Source organism: Sparus aurata, chromosome 17 (genome assembly GCF_900880675.1).
Source record: "Sparus aurata chromosome 17, fSpaAur1.1, whole genome shotgun sequence".
NCBI lineage: Eukaryota > Metazoa > Chordata > Actinopteri > Spariformes > Sparidae > Sparus > Sparus aurata.
The window spans coordinates 28059803-28073560 of NC_044203.1; the positions used below are offsets into that span (position 1 = coordinate 28059803).

General features: G+C 41.4%; 1 protein-coding gene across 1 annotated transcript; it reads right to left on the minus strand.

Annotated features, from left to right (window-relative positions):
* Positions 1 to 529: 529 nt before the first annotated feature.
* On the minus strand, positions 530 to 12048 carry akirin1 (akirin 1). Its single transcript, XM_030394836.1, has 5 exons — positions 11632 to 12048; positions 4367 to 4513; positions 2713 to 2841; positions 1227 to 1298; positions 530 to 1087 (listed from the first exon to the last, which is right to left on the minus strand). Exons 1-5 carry the CDS (start codon positions 11834 to 11836, stop codon positions 1077 to 1079), a joined length of 564 nt encoding a protein of 187 aa, XP_030250696.1. The 5' UTR covers positions 11837 to 12048; the 3' UTR covers positions 530 to 1076.
* Between the last annotated feature and the right edge of the window lie 1710 nt (positions 12049 to 13758).

Genomic DNA, 13758 nt, shown 5'->3' on the forward strand with positions numbered 1-13758 from the left:
CTCAAACTACTAATACTTTGTGTCAAAATAAATGTTCAGGTTTCAGATTTGGGTGAGATTGCAGTCTGAACTAGTTTCGAAGCTAAAAAAGATAAATGTACAATGTTACTTTTTAAGATCACATAGATGTTGAAGTCCTTTAGGTGCATACAGTGGTGGTTTTCAAACATTTAATGCCCATGGTGAGCCATATTCTCAAGGCACACCTGTATTCATATCAGTGTAAAATCTCCCCATAACGTGCATTTTATTTACCTGAATGCTTTGCACAACTCATTCTCAACTTGTTGTATAGTTACGTATAGCAATAATTATCTATGGTTCGCATACATTTTGGGAGCCACTGGCTTCAGGAAATGGAAATGTAAAAACCTACAACTCTATGACAACCACCTTAACTTGATTGGCTAAGAAGATCGTGTTATCCAATCGAAAGTTCCAGGACTGCATCGACCTTGCAGCACAACTGATTCGCCAAGTTCTGTTACTGCTTAAAACACACATTTAAAAAAACATCCAAGACAACAGATTTTAATCACAGAACTTTTATTTTTTTCAAAAGGGAGAAAAATCCACATTCTCAGGTAAAGAGCTGTGAGGAGGGAGGGAGGAGAGAGGGAGGGAGGGAGGAGAGAGGGAGGGAGAAGTGGGACAACGTGAGAAGCAGGAGCCTTTAAATACAGCTGCTGGAAAGGTTATACAGGATGATCACATGAGCCAATAAGCTTTTTCTACAGCGCCGGCGAGAGATTTGACACAGATCTGCTTTAGTCAGGATTTCCAGAAAGAGTATATCAACAAGAAAAAGGGCAAAAAAAAAAAAAAGAAAAAAGGGTTGGGCCTCATACATTGTTTATCTTTCAGATTCTTCTGACTTTTGGCCAGCAGCAATAGTTGCAAAGTAAGAAATCAACTTTTGGATTAAAAAGAGGATAAACCATGGCACCCAAACAGTTTGAGATGGAGGGGGGGAGAAAAATTGGTAAATAAAATGAAAATCAAGAGGAACAGGGCAGTAGAAGAGCAGCCATCTTGTGAGAGGAAGCTGGAGGGGGGGGGGGTCTCATCATGTGAGTTCAGGAGACATCTGAAACAGAAAATGATTGACACTGTAGATAAGTGCTGCGGTCAGACAAGATAACAATCAGATCTACCTTGAGAGGGAAGATAAAACAAGAAATGTACACGGATTATCTCTGAAGACAATGGCGGTTTAAGATACTTACAACTAGCAGGCCGGGCGCCGTATCTTCGCATGATCTGGTCTTGTGTGAATTTCACAAAAGATTCATATTGTTCTGGAAAGACAGGAAGAAGAAAGTGAGGATGTAGATTTAACAACAGAAAGACGAAATTTTCACCAAGTCATCTCATCTTTAAGTCACAGCATTCATGTGAAAATGAAAAAGGTCTTTTCATAGATATGGTTGCCAGCAGTTCTCTTGTCCACACTAAAAGTATGTTGGAACTAGTTGGTTTGATACTAACGCTATGTTGATGTTTAAAGCCACAGAGATGCAAGGTTCATCTTAACTTATCTGGCATAACGTCCAAACCAAATAAAATACCGTCGCAGAAAAATGTTTCAACTTCAAGAAGCCAATCAATGCAAACCACTACACTTAATGCCGTGTTTATTACCGTTTTGTGTCTCATACCCTCTTGTCTTTGAAACCTTCGCTACACATTAGCTGAGAGGCTTACAGCTAAAATAAACCTTCAAACGTTCAGACAGACTTCACATTCTGCTCAACTTAAAAATATGTTGAAAATAGGCCACGTTTGCTGGTGCAACACAGTGCATAACTGGAAAATGGCTGCATTTCCTTTTCTCTGCCACATTTCAGCTGATAAAAACAACAGAACTATGCAAATCAAAGTCTCAGCTTATTTAACCTCTTTTCAGTCTCCGCTCGCTCTGCGTTTTCATCTATAATGTGCTTAAACTCAGCCAAACTTTATTACTATTTAGTCGTTCTCATTTTAACAGTTTTCTGCATTTGCTATAAGAAAACAACGTTTTAAATAAATTAATCTTACATTGCCGTCTACCCAAGCTGCTGCTGATCCAACTGTTATTTTACAGTCAAGATGTCTGACAAAGTCAACATGAACAGGAGCATAACAACAGCTATATGGTGCTATCGGCTGTATTGACTACTACAAGTGATCACAGAGAAATTTAGGATTAATAGTTGTCCTCTTAACATTAGTCTACTCGCATGTGCCTCCCCCAAATGTCACTGGGCAGACTCCCTGTATGCATCATACGCTAGCATTTTAGAATTTATAGACTCTGGCAAATCTCAGTTTTGGGTCACAAAATGCCAGTTTAGTGGGCAGTGAGGGCCAAAAAGAAAAATGTGTTTCTCTGACTTTAAACAACTAAAAATGTGGACGTGCTCTGAATATAGTTTCACTTCTGCTGCTGAATAAAATCATTCCATCTTGATAGTTTTTGTTCCCTGCCTGTTTACAGTCTTGGCATTTAGAGGCATATATAAACTCTGAGGGAGCCACGGGTGCCAGCACTGCAGATGTTATCAGTTATAATATGAAAAGATATTCATAAGGGAGGCGGCAGGATGTTTCTTATTGCCCATTTAACTGTAAGTCACAGCCAGATTGTAAAAACGTGCTGTCCAGATGAAATATGAATGCCGATATAAAAAACTCCAGTTTTATTCATTTCTAAAGAGGAAAGTTGATTACCTGCGAGTTTTGTGTTAAGGATCTGTTCGTACTCCTCCCGGATCTTCTCCTCGTGGTCTTTAAGCAGCCGCTCGCACAGGTAGCTCACCTGCTTCAGCGTAAACGACGGCTGGTCCTTCCTCGAGGCACCTGAGAAACAGAACATCAGATCAGCTATGAAACCGCTGAATCACTCACATCTGCGGCACAGCCATAAGTCAGAGACAGAAATGTTCTCTCTCCAGAAATAGGTGCTCGGCCAGGTGCAAATTTACAGCTTTGCTTCCAGTCGTCTCTCACCTCTGCCAGCCAACAGGGTCATGCAGCACTAATGTGAGCTGTTTCCCCGAGTGTCCCCAATGTCTCAGTCTCTGTGCAGCTTGAGCCGACTTTAGCTAAACGATTCTTTACCCAGTGGTCTTTGAGGTCTGCTACGAGCCGTTCGGACTAAAATGTTTGTAAATCACAGGCGAGGATCGCAGGGCATGAAGGTTTAATGGCCCTCTCAGAGACAGAAAGAGGCCGGGTTAGTAACAGTGCAGTCAGTGTGATCTATGAGACCATCCTGCAGAGCGAGAGGGGAAAAACACAGGAGCCTGAAGGACTGGGGCTTGGATTACATATCGCTTCCTAACTGCCAAATGGTGCTCAACACTGCACCACTATTGCTGCAGCACAAATATGTTCCCAAAGAGGAGCAAATGTACCATGGCTATCAATATGGATGAACACAGTGGACTGAAACTAAAACATTTCAGGTGCCAGCAGTAGGTGGATAATGGAAGTTTCAGTACATAAGCATCCAACTGAAGTTATTATTTTTTGGGTTTAATCTTCGGTGATTTTGACTTTCAGCCGTTTGACAACTTCCATCCTTTTTTAACTCTTCATATAATCAGAGAAGAGTAAATTATTCTATGACACTGGTTCACGTCATAGAAGTTTGATTTGTTATCATTTGAGATATGATGCCTGAATCTGAAACAAATACATCACATGTGACATTATTTTGAGAAGATGAAAAAAAGTAGAACTTTCTCACATGAAAAAGACATCTCCATTAATGGGGTGGGTTGGATTTGGCACCAAAAAAAATAAAAGACTAAAATATTTTCCCTAAAGTCACATCTGGAATCACAATCTCTCAGCCCTTGTGTTTGTTTTGATGAGCAGCAGAAGCCTGTCTCTTGAGACTTGAGTTGGTCATGAGGGTCTGTTCACAGGCTGTGCAGAATGAATTGCCTTATCAATTGTAACTAGTGTTTAGGCAACTGCACAAACTTAAACAAAGCTTACAGGGATCCAACTCTGTTTATTTAAGGATTTGATGTCTCATCAGGCAGTCCCTTACATGTTATAGGACTTGCTTACCACAAAGAAACAAGCTGATCACCTGTGTGATGTAGAAAGTCTTACCTGTAGAGGTTACAACACACTCCTAAAGCCCTCAGAAAGACTCCAAATGGTCTAAATGATGACTTAAAGCTGCACTCAATAGTTAAAGAGAGGCAGTTCTATAACTGGACACCCGGACCTAGATAAATCAACAGCTGCCCTAACTGAACAAATTTAGCATCTGGTTCAAACAGGGAAAACATCCTGTACCCACACGAGAGCTGTGCCTGACCACAAGACAACAGTTTGTGTGTGTACGGCCAACAGTAAGTTCTTCTACCTGGTGGGGAGCTGGGAGCGTTGAGGGAAGAACTGGGGCTGGGGGCATCGCTGGAGCTACAGGCCTCAGTCTGGTTGAAGGCCCCTTCCAGCTGCCGCCGCCTCTGGATCCGGCTGTACTCCTGACGGAGGTTCTGGAAGATCTGCTCTGTAGGGAGCAAACAGAAACAAAGACGAAATGTTAAAACCTGAAAAGAAAACACCCAAATGTCACATACCGTTTTACCATGGTGGCTTACTACAGTATTTCAATTGTTTGGCAGCGCTCCCAGTGGGCTGCTAGAGCAAATGCATTCCCAACTTTCTCACTTAATTTGATCACTGAGTTGCTGTTGTTTTTTACTCAGTGAGATGAACCGTGACTAATTACAAGAATGAAAGTCTATATTTGTATTAGTCAAGCTTTTCATGTGTTCTTTCACACACCCACAACAATAACATTCATTCAGCGTCGCCTGTATTCCAGCATGAACGGTTCTGTGCCCTCTCACGCCTAATATGGGTTACAAAACACGACAGGAAGTAGAAGTGTGAAACACGGACATTCGTAACATACCTGCTACAGCTGTTAAACAAACACACACAGCTGACTTAAGACACACTTTATGGTCCTGTGACTGCATCGCTTTCACTTCTCTTCCAACGTTTCTCATGCCGCCTGCATCGTGCCAGGCTACAACTAGTGAAAAAGCTTTAACGTTAAGGCTGCTACATAAATCAGTGTTCTTTACAAAGCTGTAACAAAGTAAAAGCCTCTCATTCTTCTGAGGCCTGTTCAGTGGATGAACAGATGTTTAGGGTTTTTGTGGATGTACAGTAAAGCAACCTGATCCTTGAGATACAGATGATGTATAACAGGATTCACTATATGATAAACTTGATTACTAGTGCTTATGGTCTAACTAAAAGGTGTTACACTACAGCAGATGGCCAACTACATACTGTATGGGTACCACCCTAATAAATCACATTACTTCATATGATAGTCACCCATTCCCACTGTGATGAAAAGGTCAAAAAGCACATGTACTTAATATTATCTGTTGATACAGTGAGGAGGAATAGAAAAGCTTTATTTTAAAAGTGAAGAACAAAAGTTTTACTAGATTGTTGCTCATCCAGGGACGTGATTGAGGATGTTTTTCTTTCAGAACTGTCTGCATCTTGGTATCACAATCATTAAATCTCGCCAAGCTGTAAATAAGGACAGAAACCAAACGAGAAACTTGCAACCAAGCCCACATGACAAAAGAACAACTACATCCGAACATGGTTAACCAGTATCTAAGTGGGCGCAGTGAACAAGGCTCTTGAATAAATTTGGCTCTTTGCACACACTGACAATCACCTGTCATATTGCCTGTGATAACACACTAAATCTTTGTTTCAGTTTGAGTGTACTGGTTGCTTAACAATGCTTTCATATTGGCTGTTCGTGTTGGTACATTCAAGGAAGCTCCAACATCCAAGATTTGTGTTTGGGGTAGTGTCTGCCACAGTTGACATTTTGTAGTTGTAAACCAACAATGAGCATATACATTATGTACACCATGACAAGCATCATGTGAATTTATTTATTTATTGTTTTTGTAATACAAATGCTGCTTTCATCATCTCTGAAGTCTACAAAACACAAAAGGATTACTTTGACCAGAAATGGCAACAAATTAATTAATTATGATTATTGGCAGCTTTTCTTAGTCTAACATTATAAAAAAAACAAAAACAATGTGTGTTGCTTTGGATTGTCAAATGGAAAAAAAGACATTTGTGATGTTACCACAAACTCTTGAAAATTGCAAATGGAATTTTTCACCACCTAATGTTTTATTAACTAAATAATTAACCTGTTTATGAAGTAAATTATGGGTTAGTGAAATTTCTGCATAAATAAAAATGTGCTAAAAATTACTACACCCATGTCATATTGTTGAGTTGTGCACCGACATTATCGCAAAAGTTTCAAACAATGCTTAAATTGAGAGAAGTGTATAATTGTACTGAAGGTGTGTTTCCTTTTGTCGAATGCCGCTTTAACTTTCGGGAAAGTGGTCAGAGAGTGTGTAAGGAAACTCCCAGACGTGTCTAAACAAAACGTGGGTAAAGCTGCCCGAGTCAGATGAATGGACTGTGCGTTTAATCGATAAAAAGAATATAATTAGTTGTAGTCTTAAAATTCATACTTAATTCATAGATTAATGTAAAAATATGGACATCATTAAAATAGGTTATACAGATGCTATTGTAAACATGCATAATCTATGAGGGGGTCAAGAAAATGTGTTTCTTGCACAGTAGCAAGCCACTTATCATTGCCAATGTTTCCTGCTCAGGATGACCCTTACGCTGCCTTGCAGCGTCAAAACAGCTTAGGCGTGAGTCACAGGCAGCCCACACATATCTTATTATAAGGTTAAAGTTCAAAAAAGTCCTGGGAAAAACAAGACAGAAACACCAAGGCCTCAACCAGGGCTGATAACCAAATGTAAACGGGGGACTTTATCTTTATTCTATACATACAGGAGGCGAAGTCTCTGCACATGTTGCACCTCTATCTGGACAGCCGTGCCTCATTTATCTTGGGTGGGGAGGGAGCTAGAGGCCATGTTGCCACCCCAGCCTGCTCATCAGTAAGCTTGTTTGGATGGTGAGGAAAGCAGGATCTTCTCCACAGAGCCATTTTAAGAAAACCATGTCGGTCGTGCGTTTCGACCCCTCCTCTTGCAGTATGTGGCCTCTGAAACCTTCGAGCATTAACAATACAGGAGCCTAATCTGAGTTTCCTTAGCTACCACTGGGCTTTACACTCTTAATAAAGCCCTGTCATGGCAGGAAGAACATCATTACTCCCAACACACAAAGAGGCTGCAACTAGGACTGAATCAACTAGTAGATTTCCAGGAAAAAAGCATTGACAATAACTAAAATAAGTCTGCAAAAGCAAACAACAAAGCTGTGATCTCAGCTCAGATTTTTCACAAAATAGCCGGTAGTTTGGGGCGCCGTTTAAACAAAATTGACAGTAAACAGGTTTGATTCCTACACTGCATCCATCGATATCTGAATACATTTGTAATATACAGATTTTCACAATAATCAAATAACTGGCCATGATAACCCTGGCATTTTTAGTGTGTGTTTTTATGCAAAAGAAATTAAGACCTTCTCAGAAGTCTACAAGCAGTGATGCTACTCCAACAACACATTAAAACTCAAGTAAGATAATATCAATAAGACAACTCCACTTCATTTGTGTCTCTTGTTTTGTTATGTTTTCGATTGGTGGGGTGGGGTTGGAGAGCTTACCACCTCTGCTTACCAATTTCCTGGGGGAAAACCTCTGTTAGAAATGTGACAACGACGTCTCAGTAAGACAGAGTAAGATACTAGCTCCAGAGAGGACTAAAACCTAAACTAACTTTATTTTGTTAACAGTTAACTTCTAACACAAGGTAGTTGGACATCTGACAGGCAAGTGAAAATCCTCTCCTTCTGCATGTCACTTCCAGCTCTGCCAACTACTAGTAGCTCAACTGTAGGCGTTGCTTGGCAACAATGACCCTGCCACAACCAGGCCAAGCAATCAATCACAGAGACTTCCGGGAGCCAGGGGAGCACAGGGGAGAAAGCCTTGGCTAAAAGGCTTAGGCACAGGCTAAACAGTGAATACGAAAGGGAGATCGGCCGGATAGATTGGACATGGTGGTGGCGAGAAAACAAAGCTGACTCATTTAATTTCACCCTAAACCACTAAAGGATTGTGGGGGAAGGTGGCTCGAATGTCCAAACTACCAAGGGGTAGCTTGTGATGTATTACAGGTCAAGTTGCTCTTCTGCAGTGAAGAACTTAAAAGTGAACACTGTTGGAAAACAGCAGAAATTGGAGACAGCAGCTAGGGCTGGGCCATAAAGCAATCTCTGATATGGGATCATCATAAAAATATGTTGGTAACGAGGATAAACTTTGCAAATTTTTTACTTGACATGGATAGATCTAGCAGCCGATCAGCAAGTCAGCCTGCAGGCGTTGGCCTTGCATATGACATGCACACCGATTTCTTTACGTGAACCGTTGTTTGAAATGAAAATGAATTGAGTGGAAACAAGGGGCACAAAAGCAATCGTGGTGGACATGAACATGCCTTATCCTCAGAGCCAAGCCAACTATTGACAAAAAAGGTAATACAACGTCAGTCATACGAAAGTGGTTTGGATATCTTTAAAGCAATGTAGAGTCAGTGCCAATCAAGAAGGAAAACACAACAAATCTTTTCCATAACCTGAAAATGTACAGTTCCTAACCAGACAGCAGGCAGATTTTAGCCCAGGATAGTTGGAACACGTAGCCTGACCGCAGTTTTAGGGCCTGAACTTCCCAGCGTTCAACATTACACCACATCAAAAAAAGAAAACAACAGCCTCATCTGTACCAACTGGAAATTTGACCTAAGCACAAGCCTGGACTGGCAGCTCTAAGAATGAGGTAGGTGAGAACAGGCTGGGTGATCCTATCTACATTATGAAATAATTACCTAAAGATACCATGCCAGTGTCAGATCCCCATGTCTTGCCTGCACACACAGCCTTGTTCACCACAAGCAAACCTGACTAGCTGGAAAGCATGTGTGGGTAGAGACGGGTGGGAGGGATGACAGCTGACCTTTCGCTAAATACAAAACTGCTTTCACTTGGCAAACCACAGCAGAAAGCAAGGCTCGCAGTGCCAGTCCCAGGAGGGGCCTCTTTCTGGGTGAAGGTGAGTAGAATACCTTGTATCTGGACCTCATGTCTGCAGCAGACAAATCTACATTACTTCACCCCTGCAGCTGCTGTGCTGTAAGTCAGCTAGGCAGAGGCGCCCTGAAAGAATTGGAACGCACAAGGGGCCTTTTGGATTCTTAACATAAAGTACAGGCTTGATGAGCAATGTCGGACCAGGCGACCTGGAAAATACAGATACAGATGATTTATTTTGTTTACTAACATAATCATAGCTGCAATACGAATACCGCTTTATAAGAATAAGGAAGTCAGATTGCATACATGGCGTGAGCAATATCTGGGGCAAGAAAATATGTCTTCACCTACAACGATCTGCAACTGCAAAGGACTGTCCTGTACCTCCTTAGAATGAAAACACTGCCAAATCAAAAGAAATATTTTGGCTAACCAGAATGAGTTACAAAGTTCACCAGAAGCAGAAATGAATACATTTCACAGGAAGCCAGCTGTGTCGCGTCGCCATCGACACCTACATCTGCGTGAATGTGTATGTATGCTTGCTCTCTGCAAACCTCACAATATGTGCTGTGTCGCTTATATCATCGATTCTCAGCCCGGAGGTCGGAATATTATTCTATATTTTAGATTGCGGAGACTAGTTTTTACATTACAATGGCCGGTCCAGTGATACATTTTGCCTTAAACTAGATTTTGACTTCTTTGTTAGAGTGTGTAAGCACAAAAATTGTGAATGAGACACACACACACACACACAAAAGAGATTGTCTTTACATTGTTTGCTTGTGTTTCTAAGAGGTCGTAGCCTAAAAGGATTGAGAACCACTGGCAGTAGGAAAGTCTGGACAATGTGGGCTCTTGTTAGATTTTTTTCTGTCTTAATGAAAATAATCCTCCCTTATGGCTCACATTGCACTTTCATATTTCAGGTAAATCCTCCATCAAGAATGCCAACTGAAACCTGAGAGTGGGGAAGCACAGGACTATGGGGGGATGTTGCCTGACGGTGATGCAGCAGCAGCATAGCATTTGCCCCAGCCATAGTTGGTCATGTTGAAAATATGACGCATGACATTACCCCACTTCGTAAGTATGATGGAACTATGCCTCCTAAATCATAACACTTCCTCTCCAAACAGTTACTAAAAACAGGAATGCATCTACGCATTGTGAATTTCATCACAAGGGTGGGAAATTATTTTTTTTAATGTGAACTACTAGGCCTACCAGCTACTGATATACAAATATTCAAATTCACCAGTCACTTAATTGTCTTTGTTTTTTGCCAACATTTGGATGGTGGGCTGATGGCGTTTTACCAATAGCTGCCATCACCGGATTTGTCAATTAGTGGTAGGATGGAAGGCAATTCACTTCATAGCAAGAGGAGAACCTACTTTCACCATAAGCAACCATGTGCTTTACAAAATGCACTGGGGTGCACATGACAGAAATCTAGGAGTTAACAGCATAGCTTAGCACAGGTAGTACAACTGCCTATATCCTTTAATCCCTCTCACACATCACAGCAATGAAGTGATCAAATAAATTCAAGGACAACCACCAGTTTTTTTTTTTCTTTAATTAAAACTCAAAAGGCGTTAAGGATTAGGCCTCACTGCTATCATTCTCCCCGATCGGAGTGACTGGCACATACAATAAGCCTCAGTGGATCACGGTGAAGACGTCTAGGTAATTATCTTGTGTCTACTTGTGCACCCCACACCCGTCCAGCACTCACAGCGGAGCTTGCCAAGTCAATGGGAGTGTGGAGTAAAGACATAAAGGAAATGAACAATGCCCTCCAGGCCTGAGGAGGAAAAAGAAATGGTTGTGGTGCGTGATGGTAACCCCCACCTCAGTGTTAGACAATTGTGGCACTAAAGCCAAGGAACATTACCCTGGCAGCTCCTAATTAACATCCTGCAATGATGTGCCTGCTGCTGAGATGCCATTTGTCTTCTCAAGAGGGCCAACAGGATAGATTGTCACCCAGGTGTTCAAGTATGAGAGGCTCTTTTGTTTAATCCCATCAGTTTGAAAATTAATATTTCATTGAGCAGAAATAATGTTATATTCCATACTACAGCTGCAGATTGCACATGCTAGTTATTCGGGGTATTTCTTATCCTCAGTGCAATAACACTATTTGATTTAGCTATGGGAGAACTCTGAATGCAACATTTTCATTAGCAAATGTGAAGTATATGTATGCTAACTAAGCCAACTGTGCTACAATACAATGAGCTGGCATGATGCCACCAACAAAAACATATAGTTACTAATCCACCCTTGCTTTAGAGCGTCTATTGATTAATTGTGATTAGTAAAACGATCTGTGTCGGCAACTTAGCGACGACGTTCCCCTTCCTGGCGTTAGCTTAGCTAGGCTAACGTTTAGCCTCCAACCCCCATTCTGATTCTCTCAACTAGCTAGCTATCCATTCCACTCCACCCAAACCCCCTCCCCCATGACACCCACCCTGAAACGCAGGAAAAAATACCAATTCGGTCTTAAATCCATACCTGGAGTGAGCCTGTGTTCGCCTCCGATCGACTGAGGGGACATCGAATGCGTTGGGCTGTCGACTGGGGGACGGAGGTTGCATCTTTGCGGGGACGGAGTACTGGGAGTCCCCGGTAGTGGATTGCACCTTCTCCGCTTGGGAGACTGGGGACTGAGGAGGGCCTCGAACTCCATCGACCGCTTTAACGTAGCTCCACAAGCCATTTTTGCTACACAAAACGCGAAAAAACAAGTTGGAGGAAAAACGACCCGCAAAATAATGGGGGTTGACGCTCGTGGTTTGTCCGTTTTGCGTTCCTCGGATTTCTTCAGCCTTTCTTCCTCTCCACAACAACGGATTTTCTTCTCTGAGTGCTGAGCCAACTGCCGACCCTGCCTGCCGAATTTTTAAAACGTCACAATGGCAGATCGTACCATTGTCGGAAATAGGGGGGGTTCTCAACGCTCTCAAACATTTTGTTTTATTTCTTTTACTGTCCTGATTCGTAGTTTTTATGCATACTTACACGTATAATGTAGAACGTAATGCAAACTAGAAATTATATCGATTTTGTTCTCGATTTTGTCGTTTTTACGCTACGACGTCCTCCGTACATCCCCGCCTGTTGCTCGCCGATTGCTTTCCGTTGAACTCAAATTGAAGGTTCACGAGACGTCTGGTGGTGGTGCTCAGGTAAATCAAGTAGATTAAAAATGAACTCCAAAGTGGTGATCTTCTTCAGTAGGAAGCAGATTTTTATTATTTTCCGATCGCATGTCAACAGATAGCACGCTTTTCTGGCCATTCGGTGTCATCCCTATGGTCCCACAGCCCTATGTTCCCACATTTCTAAGATTTTTCTTAAAATTAGGCCCTATGTTCCCACAGCCCTATGTTCCCACATTTCTGGGACATTTTCAAAATTAATTCTTGTGTTTCTACATTTCCCTTAGGGTTAGGTAATGGGGATAGCAAGGTAATTGGGCTCCTAGAAGCCCAAGTAAACACTGGCACAGGTCTCAATTTAAATTATCTTATTAAAATAACCTGAAATTATAGGAGGTCACAGCCAAAAAAAAGGGGGTAATTATAATACACAAAAGAGAAAAAACGATGATGAAAGTAAGTAAAACGAATTTAAGGTTAAAAAGTCAGACTGGTGCTCTGGTGGTGGTTATGTTTAGAGCCCAGGTCAGGTGATGTTTATGATTAGGGCCCAGGTCAGGGGAGGGTTAAAATTAGAGTCCAGGTAGGGTTACGATCAAGGTTAGGGTTCAGGACCGGGTCATAGCTGAGTGCAGGGCTCATGTAAAGCAAAAGAATAAGAAGGAAACTAGATATAATGGCAACAATTAACACATCAGGCATTCTCTGGTATGCTTTATCAACAATTGTATTTGTGGAGACTTATCCAAATAAAGAGAGGGCAAAATTGACAAAAATGGGAACACAACAAATTAAAGGGAGAAGATATAGCAGGACAATTGCAATCACATAAGAAAAAATCATACAAATTAAGTGCTCTGGGGTTAGGGTTTGCTGCATTTAATTCGACTGATCTGACCAGAAGCTAGTCAGTGCGAGGCCTCTGTGCTACTTAGTATAGTTAGTTTATTTAAAAGGAAAATGTGCACTTACATTAAATGTTTGCAATAAACAAAGAGATGGGCACACAAGATTTAGCTAAAAGCTACATTCCATTACTCTCCATTGCTACTGGATAGTGGGTTGGATGTAATTAGCTACCAAATTGGGAGAAAAGGGGATTTAAAAAATCTCAGAAATGTGGGGACATAATGCTGTGGGAACATAGGCACGCTCCCCATGGCTGCATGCTGATGTTGACCTGGAGTTCCTAAGCAGAAAGGTTGTGCTTAATCAGAGAGCTTAACCACACGATACAATAGTGACCAGACGTCATTAAAGACATGTATTTACTTAAGTACACATTTGAGGTATTTGTGCTTTGCTTGAGTATTTTCATTTTGTGTATATACAGTTAATTTACCTGACAGCTTTAGTTACCAGACACTTTTCAGATTACAATTTTTCATGCTTTGACGTGAGAACCAGCTCTGTTCATGTTGAGTGTTTGTGATAAACTGGAAGATGAAATGTTGCTAAAATAGATAATCTCCATATAAAC

What these genes read in the sequence shown, in the direction of transcription:
- akirin1 (XM_030394836.1), bottom strand. Translation starts at nt 11,836, where the DNA reads ATGGCTTGTGGAGCTACGTTAAAGCGGTCGATGGAGTTCGAGGCCCTC. An exon ending in CGCTCCCAGCTCCCCACCAG is followed by an intron (nt 2,842 to 4,366) that starts GTAGAAGAACTT and finishes TCTGTTTCTCAG; the next exon opens with GTGCCTCGAGGAAGGACCAG. An exon ending in CCTTAACACAAAACTCGCAG is followed by an intron (nt 1,299 to 2,712) that starts GTAATCAACTTT and finishes CTGTCTTTCCAG; the next exon opens with AACAATATGAATCTTTTGTG.